This window comes from Tamandua tetradactyla, chromosome 25 (genome assembly GCF_023851605.1).
Source record: "Tamandua tetradactyla isolate mTamTet1 chromosome 25, mTamTet1.pri, whole genome shotgun sequence".
In the NCBI taxonomy this organism is placed as follows: Eukaryota; Metazoa; Chordata; class Mammalia; order Pilosa; family Myrmecophagidae; genus Tamandua; species Tamandua tetradactyla.
The window spans coordinates 43,240,076-43,258,357 of NC_135351.1; the positions used below are offsets into that span (position 1 = coordinate 43,240,076).

General features: G+C 50.2%; 1 protein-coding gene across 4 annotated transcripts in view; it reads left to right on the top strand.

Annotated features, from left to right (window-relative positions):
* Positions 1-18,282, top strand: part of PHACTR2 (phosphatase and actin regulator 2) — a 166,529-nt gene that overhangs the window by 141,321 nt on the left and 6,926 nt on the right. For 2 of the 4 annotated variants that reach the window (XM_077143369.1, XM_077143368.1), the window contains exons 10-13: positions 2,061-2,122; positions 3,794-3,935; positions 13,891-13,963; positions 16,827-18,190. In XM_077143369.1, the coding sequence (XP_076999484.1) occupies positions 2,061-2,122; positions 3,794-3,935; positions 13,891-13,963; positions 16,827-16,926 (377 nt within the window). In that variant the 3' untranslated portion in view covers positions 16,927-18,190. Of the gene's footprint in view, positions 1-2,060; positions 2,123-3,793; positions 3,936-13,890; positions 13,964-16,826; positions 18,191-18,282 lie in introns of those variants that run through there. The other 2 variants (XM_077143371.1, XM_077143370.1) reach the window with 2 other exon arrangements.

Sequence of the window (18,282 nt, forward strand, 5' to 3'; positions counted from 1 at the left end):
TATTTTTATTATCAATCCTTAAACATACAAACATTCTTGATACACAAATATTCATACATGGTGTACAGTCAGTGGCTCACGATATCATCACATAGTTGTGTATTCATCACCATGATAATTCTTTTGAACATTTGCAACTCTCACTTGGTGACTGTTTAAAAACCAAAAACTAAGAGATTTTACAGTGACGATTTACTGTGGTTCAGAACATTTCGCGTTGGCTTCCCTCTCCCCTCATTGTCTTCCTCCAACTTTGTTAGAATTTTGAACATGGGAAATGTAGCTAAGTCAGTTTGTAATGTCAAAAAGAATTCCCAGATGGTAAAATCCTATTTATTTTATTCCACAACTGCAGTGGGTGCTTCTTTTTTTAAACTTCAGTGGCTGTCACCGAGTTGTGTGACGTGCATGGAAAGGCAGAACAGAATGTCAGAAATGACGTTTTCTATGTTCAAAGACAACTGGAACATTTGTTAGCTTTGGGGAGTAAGGTGTCTATTTTATTTATTTATTGTGTCTTGGAAAAGCACCTTTAAAAAGGCAGCATAATCTCTCTATAGGAAGAACTTACTAAAATGCTTTAAGGAGACACTCTTCTTTTTGTTACTGTTATTAAAGTCCTTGCTTGCGACACTGCAATTGGAGCCACAGAGACAACAAGTTTGGAGTTTATCTGTTATGTGTAATTGATCATCCAAGAGCCCTTATCTAGCCAACAGAAGGTAATTATTTAACCCTAAGGATGTATTTTAAAGATAACAAAGGATAGGCATTTTGTGAAGCAATTAGTAAAACCTACAATCATTTTAATAAGCAGAAGGCTGACTTAGAACCAAATTTGCTTGACACTCCCTGGCACTTAATGAAAAGCTCATTAACTAGTTGTCATTTCTTGTCTTGTAGGATGGTTTCCATTTATGTTCACTCTGTTTAAATAACCAGGACCAGTCAACCTCTTTTTTCTGTGTTACAATTAGCATTTCAGAAGAATGTGGGAATTCTTCCCTGTGCACATGAGGGAAACTGAGAGAGGATTTATCATGTTTGACTAACAGATACAGTGTTGCAAATATTGGATACTGATATCTTACCCACAATAGAAATAACCCTAGTGGTCAGAAGTCTATTTGAATTTTAAAAAGAAATATAGTGAACTTTTCATTGAAGAGTCTTATTTTTCGACATTTTTGGTTGACCCTTCGTGCAGTATGATTGATTTAACTTAGAATACATAGCTGCACTTTCTAAATGTAATCTTTCATAAGCATTGGTGCCCAGGAAATCTCTGCTCATTTATAGAACAAATGGTGAGCTCCAGGAAACAAAAGAGAGAAATTCATCAAATAAGACCATTATGCAGAAGGGGTGCTTATTTCTTTAGAAATTCTAGACATTTTTCTTTTCATCTCATCTCTTAGATAACATTCCTCTAAATTGACCACTAATTTGTACCACTCGAGCACTAGAGAAGACTTTGGAAAGTCAAAATCACACACTCAAAAAAATCTCCGGCCGCAGTACATGCAGCCCCAATTCAGAGCTGGTTTGAGAGCCAGGTCCAAAGAAATTATTGTGTTCTGCTTCCATGGAAACTGAGACAGGCAGACTGGCAGATCATTTGAGTTGAATTTGAATGGAAGTTAGCACCTCAGATGTGCACTGGTTGAACTAATTAGTTCTTTTCTGCATCTCACATTTTCACAGGAAGACCAGATCCAGAGGCAAATTATCTAAGCTCTGGGAAATTGTGCTCATGAGCCCAAGAGATGATGTACAGTAAGAGACTTGCCTAAATATGGACACTGTTGTGTGTGTGTTTTATCAAAATAGAATAACAAGTCAGGAAGCAAAAAAAAAAAGACTTAAAATTAGTGAAGAAAACCAGCCCTACAAGAAATAAGTATATCTGATTTAGTAATTGGTCTTTGTGCAGAAACTTAAGATTTTGGTAGAGTATTTGATGAATAACTGTCGGAGATCAAAAACTTGTGGCCTGATCTTTTCTTATTATAAAGTCATCTATAATAACTCAGTTATCCTTTTCCCTTATAAATAAACAGAAAAGAATGAAGAAGAAGAACAAGAGGCAAAAATGGAGCTCAAGCGCAGACTCAGCAGAAAGGTGAGGAGATGGTGACAGTGCGTGTGTTTTGAGCTGTGTTCAAATCAACTCCCCACGTGTAAGCGCAGCACCCCTACCAAACCACCAGATGTGTGACAATCACTGTAGTAAGCACAATATGAATTACGTTTACATTGATTATTGCATCGTGTGTTAATATTGAAAATTAAAGATCACAGGCTCTTTACACTGCATTTACTGATTTTGAAGGTAACATATTGTGCGAAAATATTGGAAGAGCCAAAGGGAATGAAAAGGAAGAGAAAGTCACACAAACTCTTCCGTGCAGAGAGAGCCAATATGAGCATTTCAGTGTAAATCTTTCTTTTCCGTTCTCTTGGAGCCCGTAACTATCCAGTTTCGGAGCTGGAAAAGGCTCTGTGGTGGGATTTCCAGGCGGGCCGTTCGTGTGGGTGCCCTGTGAGCTACCAGCTGCACAGACACAGCAGCCCAGCCCCTGCTCCAGGCTGCCTGGCACAGAAGGGACAGGGCGGAGCTCTGAGGGCACCCAGGCGTGGATGGAGGAAACTGTCCCCCACCCCAGGACAAAGCTCTCTCTCCCCAGAGGAGCACAAGAGTGAGCAGAGAGATGGGCCAGCGCCCACGAGTCCCACAGACCCTCTTACAGGGCCAGCATCTGTCCGTGGCCTGCCTGGGCTTTATGGAGACGAGACAGGCTCAGGGCCAGGTCCTGCTCGACTCTGCACTCCAACCAAGGGCCTCGGACACTAGATGTCGGCCACCTGCGTGGCCCGAGACCCATTCACTCTGGAGCGGGCTGAGGCTCTGCTGAGGGGTCCCTTGTCATGTGTGTGGGCATGGACGAAGCATCCAGAGGCAGACTAGGGGGAGGGACAAGGATGGCTGCCAGGGCGGCGAGCAGCGGTGGGTACAGAGAGAGTGGCGGAGAGAAAGATCCTGAGTGCAGGCGCCTCAGGTGAGAGAGGAAGATCCTGAGTGCAGGAGCTTCAGGTGAGAGAGGAAGATCCTGAGCGCGGGAGCCTCAGGTGAGAGAGGAAGATCCTGAGTGCAGGAGCTTCAGGTGAGAGAGGAAGTGCTGAGAAAAGATGCCTCAGGTGAGAGAGGAAAGGCTCAGTGCGGGTGCCTCAGGTGAGAGAGGAAGGGCTGAGTGCAGGCGCCTCAGGTGAGAGAGGAATCATCAGGGGAAGAAAGCAGGCCCTGAGGGGTGGGCTGGCCAGGTAGGTGCACACCTGGACTTGTGCTGGCCCCTGGGGGGAAGTGGGGCGTGTGACCGCAGCCACAGGGCCTCCTCCTGCAGGCCCGCCTGCACCCCAGGACTGCCCCTCACCACCCTGGGCAGCACCTCTGTCCTGGCCACTGCTCCTAGGCCCTGCCCGTGGGTTTCTGCCCAGTGGGTGGGACATCATGGGGAGGGAGACATTGCCCTCCCCTCTGGAAGCTTGGAGACCATTGTCCTGGGGATGCCATCTGGCACCTGGGTTACCTGTGGGATCGCAACAGGGGCTCTCCCCATGCGGGCGGGTCGCCGGGACGGAGGAGCGTGGACATGCCGCTTCCTGCTCCCCCCCGCCCGGGCGCCCCCAGTGTGGCTGCCTCCTGATGGGGCCCGGCGGTGACCTTCCACCATGAGACTCTGGGGCCCTGGGCGCGGCGGGCGCCTTGCTCAGTGCCTCCCTCCTCTGCCCCCAGCTCAGCCTGCGGCCGTCAGTGGCCGAGCTGCAGGCCCGGCGGATCCTGCGCTTCAATGAGTACGTCGAGGTCACCGCGTCCCCGGACTACGACCGGCGGGCGGACAAGCCCTGGGTCCGGCTGACGCCCGCGGACAAGGCAAGTCTCCCACGGCGCTCGGCCATGTCCTTCCGCGCACCCCGCCCCTCGGGCCATCCCTGCCCGGTGCCCCCGGCCTCCGCGGGGTGTGTGTCCACTGAGCCGTGTGTCCAGTGACACAGGTGGGACGGGTCTTTCGGCCACGTTGGGGCACACTGGTGGCCAGCCCTGCCCACCCGGAAGGCACAGCTGAGATGACCGAGAGCCTGAAAGCTGCTCGGTGCAGGGGAGTTGCCCCCCACCTTTTCTGAGAAGGGCCGAGAGTAGCCGGTGAAGGTGTCGTGGCCCCGGTGGCCGCAGCTCAGCCGGTTCTTGAAGCTGAGAGCAGCCACAAGTGCACGGGTGGGTGCTGCTGGGTCCGATAAAGCTTTCTTTACAGAGGCAGGCGGAGGGCCAGCTGTGGCCACGGGCCAGGGCTCATGGACCCCCGTCTCCTTCCTGGCCCACAGTTCCGAAAGCCAAGAAGTACAGTTTTCTGACATGCCCTGCGGTGCTGCAGATTCGTGCTGACCATTTGTCCTCAGAGTCTCGTCCAGAGAGCCCAGATTGCGATTTCTAACTTTTGTCTCTAAACGTAATTTGGTATTGAGTAGACTTCCACGCTGCAGTCAGTCTCAGCGCTAGAAGTAGGTATTTATGCTGCGCGTGCATGCGTGCACGTCTTAAAAAATGTATTGGCATAGCACGTGTAACGTAACATTTTCCACGTGAGCATTTTTAAGTGCCCCACTCAGTGGCCTGAATTACATCCCCAATGTCATCCCACAGTCATGCCATCCGTTTCCTCACTTTTCCCATCACCCCGAATGGGAGCTCTGCAGTTTCAGCACAACTCCCCTTCTCTACCCACCCCGGCCCCGGTAGCCTGTAATCCACTTTCTGCTTCTATGAATTTGTCTATTCTAGAGGTTTCGTTCAAGGGGAACCATACAATATTCTTCCTTTAGTGTCTGGTTTTTCTGTAGCACGATGTCTGTAAGTCCCCTCTGTGTTGTTGCATGAAGCAGAACTTCCTTCCTTTTGATTGCTGCACAGCTCGGCCACATTTTGGTCAGCACTTCGTCTGTCGTGGACACTGGACTGTTTCCACGCTTGGGCTGTTGCGACTCATGCTGCAGCGAGGAATTGTGTGCCAGCGTCAGCGTGAGGCCTTCGCACCCTCGGGATAGCCTGGCGTGCGGCAGACCCGCAGCTGCAGCCCTCACGGGGCCCGAGCCTCCCAGCCGCTGCACGCCCTCGCCGGTGCCTGCCAATCTCTGCTCTGGTCTGCTGGCTGCCGGAATGCAACACACCAGAAACAGAACGGCTCTTAGAAAGGGGAGTTTAATAGGCTGCTAATGTACAGCTCTAAGGCTGTGAAATTGTCCAAATTAAAGCAAGTCTATAGAAATGTCCAATCTAAGGCATCCAGGGAAAGATACCTTGGTTCAAGAAGGCTGATGAAGTTCAGAGTTTTTCTCTCAGCAGGAAAGGCACATGGTGAACATGGCAATATCTGCTGTTTTTCTCTCCATGCCTCTTGTTTCATGAAGCTCCCCAGGAGGCCTTTCCTTCTTCATCTCCAAAGTTCGCTGGCTGGTGGATGTGGGGTCTCTCCTCTTTCTGTCATGGTTCTCTGGCTCTCTCCTCATTCTCAAAAGGAACTCTCTCCAAAATGTCTCCTCTTTTATAGGATTCCAGTGAGCTAATCAGGACCTGCATAGAATGGGTGGAGACACGTCTCCATCTAATCAAGTTTAATACCCGCAGTTGATTGAGTCACATTTCCACGGAGATAACCTAACCAAGTTTCCAACCTATAGTACTGAATAGGAATTAGAAGAAACTGTTGCTCTCACAGGATTATTAGGATTAAAACATGGCTTTTCTAGGGTACATAAATCCTTTCAAACCAGCACAATCACCATTGTTTAGATAATAAGTGCTGATACGTTTTAACAGGAGGTTTCATTTTGTGAAGCACCTACTGTATCGAGCACGTACTAAAGATTCTGGTTCATCAGCTGACAAGAAGAGAAGAGAAACAGAGAGGAGAGAGCACGATGGGGCGGCTGTAAGGGAAGGGGCCAGCGAGCTTGCCAGGGGCCCCCATGTTCAGGGTGAGACCCCATGAGAAGAAGTGCCTGCAAGGGGAGCAGAGGTCGAGGTGGTGGCTGCTGCCAGGCAGGGGGCAGAGGGAGGGTCCCGCATGGCAGTGCCAGGCTGGAGGGCAACCCTGAGAGGCTGGCAGAGCCCACGCATCCACGAGACACAAACCTGGCCACCTCGCGCCTGGGAGATGTGGGAAGCCGGCTGGGCAGCGAGGACGTGAGTTCATAAGACCTGCACAACCCCTCACGCTCCCAGGAAGGAGCCGAGAGAAAGGGGGAGAGCGACGGCCCTCGGGGGACTCAGGACTGGGGGAGGCAGTGAGGGGCAAAGGGGCCTGGGAGCCTCAGGTCCTGAGCTCGACCTCGGGGTCACCAGGAACGGCCCAAGGCCCCAGGGTGACCCATCCTCTCACGCCATGGTGACCACTGGGGGGCCCAGCCCAAGGCCCATGCCCCCCACCCAGCCACCAGAAAAGAGGCTGACCCCAGGGCTCATGGTTGTGCAGAGGACACAGCTGGGGCCACAGGGTGTGGTCAGTGGCCATGTGCACGAGTCCACGGACCTCACCAGCTGCGCAGTGGACGGTGGGAGACCCTGCCATCCCCAAAGTAAAAAGAAGCATGCGCATCATGCACGGCATGTATGCTGGTGGGCAAACGGCTCTCAAATAAGAAAGGGAACGGTTTGCACAAAGGGTGGGTGTGGGTCACTCCCGTGCAGGGGCAGGTCCAATTGAGGAGGGGTCCCAGACACCTCCTGGTGAGGTCCTAGACACCTGATGAGGTCCCAGACACCTCCTGGTGAGGTTCTCAGCCGGGGCGGTCGGATTAGGAGGACGTATTAGGAGGGTCGGACTATTCCTGTTATTTAAACTGTATGTCCGTTCTGTGTGTTCTTTGCTGTGTAGGTTAAGCTATTTCACAACTGATGCCCTAAGGAAGAAGAGGACGAGGCAGCACAGGGCGTGGGGGCTGAGAGGGACGCGTGGTTCTTTGTGGGGAAGTAAAGGCCTGTGCAGCCAGGCAGCAAGGAGGGCTTGCAGGAGGAGGTGCAGCCCAGGATGGGGAGGGCAGGGGCGAGGGCGCTGCTGGAGGGTCCTGGGAGAAGCCCCCCATGTGGTCCTGGTCGTGGCCAGGGACCCGGGGGAGAAGGGTGGTGCTGGGGGCTCACCTAGCCGGAATCACACGGCATCTTTCTGGCTGTTGCTTTGTTCCATCCACGCTAAGGGTGTGCAGTTGGGCTGCTGCACTGAGATGCACCGTGTCTAGACGTGCCGCTTCCTCGGCAGGCAGTTTTCCTCCATGCGTGGGGGGCCTCGGCACCTGCTCCCGCCCAGCGCTGCCTCTGCCGGTTCTCTTCCAGGGTGTCGATTTCCTGCTGGGTCCTAGGTGTTCTTCCTGTAGCCCAGCAAATACGGGTGCAGACGCGTCTGTATCCCTCCCAGTTTAACACGTCGCAGTCTCTTCATGGTGTCGTCTGATAAAAAAAAGTTCTCAATTTTAGTACCGTAGTTGGACGTATCACCTTTTTCTTTATGGTTTGTGATTTTCTTAACTTAAAAACAGTCTTTCTTATTTAAGAAGGCAATTTATATTCTCCTATATTTTCTTCTGACAGTTGCATAGTTTCCTCTTGCCATTTAAATCCTGGCTTGCCTGCAGTTGGCTTGGGAGACGGTGTAAGGTATGCTTTTAGCCTTGCTGACCCCTCTCTCGCGTTTCCATGCCACTGCTTGCTCTTTCATCTTCTCCCTCCTGATCTCTTTGGCTTTATGTGGCGGTTCTTTCCCAGCTCATGAAGGGCTCTGTTGATGGTTAGTTTTCGGTCTCCTTTCATCTCTGACATAAGCACCAGACGCCCCGGAGGACGCCAAGCTCTCTGCCTTGGAGCGCCCACCTGAGGTCCCACTTCCATGAGCTGGGCTGTGGTCTTAAGGATTCTTAAAGTATGGGGTTGGCAACCTTAAATGCCCTATAGAGCCTTGCAAACGATGTGCTCCGCAGTTTCAGTCTGCAGTGTTCTTGGTAAGCCTGAACGCTCAGGCTTGTTAGTCTGATTTCTATTTCTGTGCCCTTCTCGTCTTTTTATCTCCTTGATAGATCAGATACAAACAGATCTGTGTTGAATCCCCCACTATGCTGTGGACCTTTTTCTTTCTCCTTATAATTCTGTGAATCTTTGATGCATCTATTTGAAATTGTGCCATTGGGTGTGTGGAAGTTTAAAATAGTGGCATTTCCTGATGAACCGTTATTAGGAGAGTCCATCTCAGGAGAGACTTTTCGTTGTAAAGTCTGTTCTGTCTGTTATTATTTAAAATGAGCTTCTCAGAATCAGGTATTCTAGAACCGCCTTTGTGCTGTGAATCTGGTGTGTGTGTCCGTCTGCCTTCTGGTTTCATCCAGTCCCCTCACCGAGCACCACCTGCTGCTCTCCTGGCCATTTGTGCTGCCCGCATGGACGGAGGGCTGTGCGTTGGACTCACCCCCAGGTGGGTTGGTCTCTGGCCCTGGGTAGCCAGCAGCCTGTGGGTATCCCTGCTTAGCTTCACTGGATTCCCCCAAAACCCTCGCTCACAGGCCGTCTCCGAGCCTCCCTCCATCTCAGGGCTTCCTGTGCATTGACTCACTTCTTGCCAGAGTGGGGTTTGTTCTGTTTTTAACTCTCTTATTAGCTGTTTGGGACATTTTAAGATGATTTTTAACATTTTGTTCAGCTTGTTGGTTGTTTTTCAGCAGAAGGCGCGTCATTGTGCACAGAACATCTCAATGTGGTCCTTTCCATCCTTTCCTCTCAGGACTGGGCTTTCGGTCACCCCTCACTGTGGTTCCTCGATGGCCCTGTTAACAGGAGCTGTTTCTGTGCAATGGACTGTCCTGAAGCCATTTGATCATCTCCTGCCGGTGCTGCACGGGGGAGTTAGGTTAGAGCCCAGTGGCCAGTTCTCCAGGGGCTGTGAGGGGGGAGCCAGGTAGGGGTGCCCAGGAGCTGGGCTCACTGTCCACCACCCACCAACGCGTGGCCCCTGCGTGGTGGCCTCTGAGCTACCTGAATTCTTACCTGGTGGCCAGTCTCGTCCAGAGCCAGGTAAGAATGGCATGGCCTCTTCCAGCCCAGCTGAGGGAGGCTCTCAGCCATACCTGCAGCACATTTTATCCTTTATAGGCAAGTCACGGCCCCCACCGCACCCCCAGGTTCACGGGGGTGGGGTTAGCCACCTCTCGGCAGGGCAGTAGCAGGGCCAAGCACCGGGCTGAGGGGGCTGGAGATGTCACTGGGGCCGTGTTTGGAGAGCACACCTTGCCGCCCCACCGTTCACAGTCTTGTCACTCGGATGCAGGAGCTGAGAAAGGCAGGTCATGGGACAGGTGAAGGCGTAAAAGTCCAGCAGTGCAGAGTGATGTATCTCCAGAAGGAAACCCCATTGCCCGCCAGCGGTCAGGCCCACTGGTTGAGACTTCTTTACATATTCCAGCTACTAAACCTTCATTAGATAGAAGATTTGCTCGTATTTCCTCCCTTTCTCCTTGCCTTTCTTTTCACTTTCTGAGTCTTTCCACTTTCTTGCTGTTGTCCTTTGAAACACTCACATTTGCTTGTGATGCTGTCCAGCTTATCTACTTTTTTTCTTTTTGCTTTTGCTTTTGATTGTTTATCTAAAACCTTGCCCAGCCCAAGGCTGTAAACACGTACACTTAAGTTTCCTTCTAAGCCTTTTGCAGGTTTAGCCTTTGCATTTTGGGTAGTTTTTGTGTATGGTGTAAGCAGAGGTCTGACTTTCCTCCCGTCCCCGTGGGCCTCCAGTGTCCCCGTGCCACCTGCTGAAAAGACTCTTCTTTGCCCATCGAGTGGTGTTGGCAGGTCCAGGTGATTTTCAGAGACCAGCACGCTCAACATACAGAGCAGGTACATCAGCACAGGGACCCCCATGGTGCCTTCCTCCAGTGCAGTATGGGATTGCAGTCACAGCTGTCATTAGCATGAGTTGATATATTACTGAAGCGTCCACATCCTGCTCTCACATGCTGATGTGAAGTGGCTCCTGCACACCCCTCTCCGTGACTGCCTTTGGAAGGGTGACCTGTCACAGATAGGTGGCCCCTGGCCACCCCTCTCGGTCTTAAAGTTGTGGAATCTTATGTGTTTTGACGTGAAATATGTGTTGCTAGTGTAGACGAAACTTTACTTTTGGTCTGTAATCTGGATTATTATTTTAGATTTTAGCTCTATTTTATCGTTTGCAGTCGTTTTCTCCCCATCATCCTTTCCAGCCTTTATCTCTCCGGCTCCCTTCCCTGTGCTCTGTATCCCAGTCTGCTCAAATCTGCCTCCTCTGCCTGGACCCTCATTTGTGTTCTTACTTCTCGTTCCTCTTCTGCCCAGGTTGAATGTCTCTGTGTTAGTTTGCAAGCTCCCAGAATGGGGTACACCAGAACTGGAATGGTTTTTAAAAAGGAAAATTGAATAAGTTACAAGTTTACAGTTCTAAACCTATAAAAATGTCTAAACTAAGGCACCCAGGGAAAGATACCTCAATTCAAGAAAGGCCAATGGGTCAGGAGCCCTTCTGTCAACTGGGAAGCCACGTGGTTGGCATCTGCTCCTGGGCTCCATTGCTTTCAGCCTCTGTCCCTGTGGGGGTTCCTCACTTTGCCTCTCCGGGACTGGGTTTCATCTCTTGGCTTCCCTTGGCTCTCTCCAGGTTCTGGCTTGCTTAACATCTCATGGTAATGTTTGCTGGGCTCTAAGCATCTCCAGACATCCACATCTCTCTCCTCCAAGTGCTGGCATCTGTGTCAGCTCTGCTCTGAAGTTTCTGTCGTCTCTGTCTTTCTAAGCTTTCTCCAAAACATTTCCTCTTTTAAAGGACTCTGCTAAACTAATCAAGACCCACCTGGAATGGGCAGGGTTACCTCTCCATCTAATCAAAAGGTCACACCCACAATTGGGCATGTCTCATCTCTGTGGAGATAATTTAATCAAAGTTTCTGCCCTACCATATTGAATTAAGATTAAAAGAAACATGCTTTTAATCCAATCCACAAGATTGGCTCATGATCAAAACATGGCTTTTCTGGGGCACATAATAGCTTCAGACTGGCACACCTTCCTACTCAGTGTATCCCAAAGACCAGCTCAAGTGCCCCTTCTCCCTTGAGGCCTCTAGGCTTCCTGGTTTCACTTTGTGTAACTCACACAACACCACTTAATTGACTTAAATTCTACTAATATGCCCATTTCTTATCTTTCCCAAATAAGGACTTTGCCGTGTTGTTGAGCCTCCTTCAGTGACAATATCTTCTGCACACGGTAGATTTTCTGTAATTGAAAATGAAAGAATCATAAACCACAATTACAAACTAAATTTTAATTTGTTTTCAACAATTATAAATGGCACTTGATGGACGCCTTTACAGTATGCAAAACCTTTTAAATATGCTCTTACTCGAATCTCAGTATTGTGAGGAATTTTCATCCCCATTTCTCAGATGGGAAGACCGAGGTTTTGGAGAGCATAGAGAGGTTCACAGAAGTTATACCCCTTTCAAGGGCCCAGCCAGGACCAGAAACTGCACCTTGACTACTGGTCTACCACCTTTCACTTCCACTACAAAGTTGGAAATAAGCATAGACATGGGCCTCCTTGCCCCTCTCCAGGCTGAAATGCCTCCTTTCAAGGAAGAATGTTTGATGGCTATTGATCGCCGATGGCAGTGCTGCTCCTGGTGGGAGGCTTAGTGTTCCCGGTGAGCAATGCCACGTCCTTGTCATTCGTGCGAAGGAGACAAGCTGCGAGTGTGCCCAGGGCACAGGCATTTCCCTGCTTCACCTCTTCCAAAAGTGGGCTGCAAGAATTATAGCCACTGTTCCCAGCCATGGGCTCCCCATGGAAACCACGGGAGCTGAGGAATGTGTCTGGGGAGAAAAGACCACCTGGGACCACAGGCTCTATTTGAGACATTGAAAGGAGCACTGAGGGCAGCATGGGGGGTGGGGTTGCAGAAGTGATAGTGATAGGAGAAAGCCAGTGGGGCCTCAGGTCTTCCTTCTCTCTTTTTCCTTTTCTAAACTTCTTCATTTTCCAACCACAACGTGATTTTCTTATGCTCGGTGAAGGCACTTCTCTGAAGCTGGCATTAGCATTCTTTGTCTTGGCTGAGGAATCCATCCTGCATGGAGGTTATGGGGTGTTTTCACTAGTACATGTTTTACATGAGCGATGCGTTATTTGTAGACAGAGATAAGCAAAAGATTGAAACCAAAAAACATTCATGATCCTGCCTCTCTTATTGACGGATACCTGATGTTAATCTTTTGATGAGCATCTCAGCTTTTTAACCTGAATTACATACTCATCTCTTGGAACACCCAGACTGGCCTGGCATGGGTTGTGTTTTCTTTTAATAAGAATGCATTCTACTTGGTGTTTTCTTTGAGTAGCATTAAGTACTGTACTGAAAATTTTAAATTCTCCGTCTAACCTTTTGAAACAAAAGCATCAATAGCAGCTGCCTTCTCAATAGGTCGTGGTGCTCAGTGGAAGCCAGGAGGCTATGGGCAGCATTACTTGCAGAGCTTTCATAGGAAAGTGGTGTTGCTTCTGAGAAAATCTTGTGGCTTGAAATTTCCACATGACTGCCATGAGCGGGGTGTGTTTGTGTGACCCGCTGGCCAGGCCCACGATGTGCTTAGCAAAGGCCTTTCCTTCCCGCCTGGCCAGCGGCTCCTGGAGATACCCTGGACTGGTTTGGTTACGGGATGAAATTCCACTGGGCGGCTTCTGTTCAGTAGATGTTGGGAAGCCCTTACTTTCTATAGGACGTTTCTTAAAAGAGCACCTGTTCCTGTCCTATCTGCCAGGGCTGCTAGAACAATGCCCTGGTTGGCTTAAACAATAGGCTTCACCCTCGTAGGAGCTGCTCACACACGTTTCCACTCAGCCTCCTCACACATGCGTCCATGCAGCATCACACATGTAGTAGCTGCTTACACGCATGTCCACGTGGCCTCACACATGTATAGGAGCTGCTCACATGTGCTTCCATATGGCCTCACCCACATAGCAGGTGCTCACACGCACGTCCACATGGCCTCACCCACGTAGGAGCTGCTCACACACGTCCATGTGGCCTTATCCACGTAGGAGCTGCTCACATGCGCATCCACGCGGCCTCATCCATGTAGGAGCTGCTCACACACGAGACCACACAGTCTCACCCACATAGGAGCTGCTCATGCACACGTCCACGTGGCCTCATCCATGTAGGAGCTGCTCACATGTGCGTCCACACGGCCTCACCCACGTATAGTTGCTGCTCACACGCAATCCACATGGCCTCACCCACATAGGAGCTGCTCACGCACACATCTATGCGGCCTCACCCCCGTAGGAGCTGCTCATGCACACGTCCATGTGGCCTCAGCCACGTAGGAGCTACTCACACATGTGTCCATGTGACCTCACCCCCGTAGGAGCTGCCCACACGTGCGTTCACACGGCCTCACCCCGTAGGAGCTGCTCACATGCGCATCCATGCAGCCTCACCCCCGTAGGAGCTGCTCACATGCACATCCACGCAGCGTCACCCCCCCCAGGAGCTGCTCACACGTGCATCCACGCGGCCTCACCCCAGTAGGAGATGCTCACGCATACATCCATGCAGTCTCATGAGCCCCCTAGGAGCTGCTCACATGTGCATACACGCGGCCTCACCCCCGTAGGAGCTGCTCACACGTGCATCCACAGCCCCTGTACCAGGGCCTGGAGGGGTCTGAGTGGGCCGATCCCATCTCCCAAAGCCCGCTGTGCTGTGCTGACGTCTCCCTGAGTAACAACCCTGTTCCTCTCTCTTTTCCTGTTTAGGCAGCGATCAGGAAAGAACTCAATGAATTCAAAAGCACAGAAATGGAAGTTCATGAAGAGAGTCGACAGTTTACAAGGTAGGTGGACAAAATTCAGTAGAGCCTAAACCATCGAATGAGGAATTCCTGCCTCTCTCACCTTCACCCCGGGTGTTTTTACTGGTATTGCATATTCCATGTGGTGGTGTTGAAAGACAGGAGGAGATGAGACTATAACCTCCTAGATTTCGTGACATGGTTAGTGTCCTTCTTTAGGGACATAAAACCAATCACCCTGAATAAGAATTTCAAAATAACTTTTCTTTTTTTTTTAATAATATCTGTTTTTTGTTAGGGAAGTTGTAGGTTTACAGGAGAATCATACACAAACTACAGACTTCTCACATGCCCTTCCCCACTCCCAACCCTTGGCGCTGGCGCTACAGCCCCTGAGAGAATATTAGTATAATTGTCCCATTAACTCTGGTCCTGGTTTACGGTAGGTTCACTGTTTGTGTCGTGCAGTTGTGTGTTTCTTTTTTAACTCTATTCTAGTAACACATACAACCTAAAACTTCCCCTTTTTTTCTCAGAGAAATCTGAATCATCCCATGGGGCTGCATTTTTGTCTTACGCTCTGTGCTTAGTTTCATTTTCTGGGTCAAAAAACAAGCGTCCGCACTACATGTCTGCTCTGAAACAGCCCCCGTTGAACTTTAATGCCCAGAATAGATGGTGGCGCGAGCCTGGGCGGGCTCCTGGGGTCTGCTTCGGGCCTCTGGACGCTGGCTTGGAGGGGAGGGAAACCCAGTTCCCAGAAGACACGCCAACGCGGGGACCCCGTGTGTCCTGATCCGCAGGTGGCTGCACTCCTCTTGGTTCTCCTTGTAGTCCTCCCTGCCCCCGCCGCCTCCCAGGCTGCTGGCACCCCCGGGGAACTTGGGAACCCACCATGCCCCCCGCCTCTTCCAGGGACCTTCTGTTTACTGCTTTTTCCTGGTTTTACCTGCTTTGCTCTAGTTAGCAGCCATGCTCCCAGAATTTCCATGCAAATCACATCTCTAAACGCTGAGTTGTAAAGGTATTTCTCAGGATGCAAGGCCACAGGGGTCTCTGTAAAAGCAGATGTTGATGCTTTAGGCAGGAAACATGCTCGGCAGACTGCCTCTGTGCCAAGGGCCCTGGCTGAGGGGTGCCCTGTGCTGGGGGGGCTTGGCGGGTGGAGGGGGTTCCTCACGCCTTGGCCATGCACTGCCAGACCCTGTCCCTGAGGTCCACGGAGGCCCCGTGACATGCACGTGGCTGCTGCACAAAGGCCCCTCTTTCTCGTGGGGCGAGTTCTTTCTTCCACGGTTTCCTGCTGTTTCCCGCATTTGTTTTTAATTGCCTGTGGCCTTTCAGCCATCCCGAGTGAATAGGGTTATTCTCTGAGGGTTTGGTTCCATGTGCGATATTGAGAGCACGTCTGGGCCATCGATCACCTCCCTAGGGCGGCCGTGACGTGGGTGCCCTCAGTCGGCAGACGTTACTTCTTTCACTCCGGGCCCGGAGTTGTGCAGTCGGGGTGTCGGCCAGGCCCCGTGCCCTCCGAAACCGGCCAGGGCTACTCTGCTTGGCCTCCTCCAGCCTCTGCTGGTGGCCGGCCACCTGGGCACGCTGTGGCCTGCAGCTGCTCCTCTCCAGCCTCTGCCTCTGCCCCACGGCCACTCTCTGGCTCCGTATGCCAATGTCCTCCTCTTCTGAGGCCCCATCCTCTTGGGCCAGGACCCACCCTACTCCACTTGGCCTCATCTTAACTAACCACGTCTTCAGAGACCCTGTTTCCACAGAAGGTCAGGGGGTAGGACACGTCTTCTGGGGGACATAGTTCACCCTATAACATGAGCCCAGACCTGGCCATCCCTTTCCTTTCTCCGTTCCTCTTCTGGGGTCAGGAAAACTTGGCTAAAATGTGGCTCCTGTGGCTGCAGCTCAAAAAGGTGGTCATGAGGTGGCTTGGCCAGCTGGAGCTGGGGTTTGGATGGTGGCGTCCACCCGTGAGCTGCCGTGACTTCGCCCCCCCAGCGGTGGCCATCCAGGTGCTTTACGTCCACATCGCATCCCTAGAAAGCACAGCACATGGTCACTGGATCTTCACCCCAGCACAGGACGCAGAGAACAGACTCCAAAGTAATGTGTAGAAAAGCAGTCCTTCAAAACCAGTGCTGGGCGGGCCACGGCGGCTCAGCAGGCAAGAATGCTCGCCTGCCATGCCAGAGACCTGGGTTCATTTCCTGGTGCCTGCCCGTGCAAAGAAAACAGTGCCTTTTGGTGGATGTTCTCATTTTGTTAGAAGTAAGCATTCACACTGAAAGGAATTGTTTTTCTTTTGTCATACTCTATGAACAAGTGAAGTCAACTGAAGGTGCAGGCAGAAGAAAGGGTCTTTTTTTATGGATGCATTTTTAAAGTACAAAAATAATATATTCTCATTTATCACTCCAATAGTATGAAAGTCTACCAGGTAAAAGTGAACCCCTCCACCCCTTCCCCAGCCTCGTTCCCATTTACACTGCAGCCGCTGGTGAGCTTTGCTATAGATCTTTCCAGACATTTTCCTATGTTTTTACAAACATGTACACACACAGTGTGTGTCCTCACACACCTTTGCACACCTTCTCATTGCACACAGAGCCAGCAGCTGGAAATCCTTCCACGTAGCCCGACACACCCCTCTGGGTGGCTCCGAGGCATGTTAGATCATGGGTGTTATTTATTTAACATGACTACGTTGTAGATAATGTTCATCTCAGTGGAGATGTTGGGAGTTTTCCGTTTTTATTTTACTGAAACAACGTGGTGTTGACCTTCTGTGTACATGGGTCTCCCTGCGCCCGTTCCAGGATTTCCGAGGTGCGTCCCAGGATGAGTGTGCAAGGCGGCAGTCCCTCTTTTACACTGTTCTGTGTTACCTTCCCCGCAGGCCCCACTGTGACCTGGATTTTACGAGTGTGCCCAGCCCACTCGCCCTCAGCTGCACATTCTTTGGGAGGCGAGACGTCTGCTTCCTAAATGGTGAATGATAGTTTTGCTGATTTTCTGCAACGTTGGGCGTCCTTTCATATCTCTATTTTTAAAAATAGTCCTATTTTTATTGACCATTTTATTACATATTTATTCTTTGATTAGCTCATTCAAAACCTTTGGCCAGTTTCCTTTTGGATTGTTTGTCTTTTTCATGTAGGTTAGTAAAACTTCTCAGATATTAACCTCAGCACTTTCACGTGTCACCAATGTATTCCCCATATTATCAAGTTTTTTTTTTACACTTAGACCTTTTATCTGTAGGGCATTTAATTGTGTGTATGAAGCAACAGAGTAACCTCCCTTTATTTTTTCTATATCAGTAGTCCCAGCAATATTAACTTCCCCTGGATGTGAAATTCTTGTGCTGATGTGCACACGGGCCAGTCTGAATTCTTTATTATGACTGAAGCTGCTGTCCAGCCCTACGCCGGCCGTACTTTTAATTAGAATAAATGAGGAATCTGTATTTATTCCTGATGGGGCATTTATTTCACCTTCAAAATTCTCTTGGCTATTTTTCTATGTTTATTCATCTAGAGGAAATTTATAATACAATTGTAAATTACTATTTACAATTTTGTGTGCCACAAAATAGTCTATTGATATCTTGATTATTTGAGTCAATATTAATAGATTTTAAGAGCTGCATTTCAGGGGGCAGGTACAAGCTTTTTGCTGTTAAGCTGATATGAAGGATAAACTTTAAAAGCTATCCAAAAATATATCGATTAACACTCTTTCAAATGTCTTTCCAGACGAGGAAAATAAAATATTCATACCACTAAGATAAATGCGTCTCGCCTAAGTATTCTCAAAGACACTAAGGCCCATCTCACTGCTATTTTCCCACTAATTTCTGTTTCCTTAGAGAGGGGCATTCCAGCAGGGAAATAGCTTGGTTCCGAGACATTAAAATCATGCCTATGATATTAAAATTGTTTTCAGTATTTAAGAGGAAAAAGTGGTGGTATATACTGCTATTTCTCATCAAAGTAATATAAGCACGTGGCAGTGTTTGCATTTGGGGAGCTGCTGCTGATGACCTAGCCTGCACAGTCTATCCACAGATGAGACTGGAGGCTGGGATTTGGGGGTGAGAGCCTGGGGCGGGGGGCATGGGCCCAGCAGGGGGAAGGCTGCCTGATCGGAGCTGCAGGCCAGGTGGCACTGCAAGAGAAGGGGCTGCAGAGATGGACCGGGCCAGGCTCCGTGAAGAGCATGGCTCTCAACCTTGACCTTGGAAATGAAGCCATGGGTGGGAGGCAACGGGAGGGCGCGGGGGATGCAGTACGGGCTGGCCAGTGTCCAGGGCACTTGTCAACTCAGGTTATCGGTCACCAGGGCGGGACTTG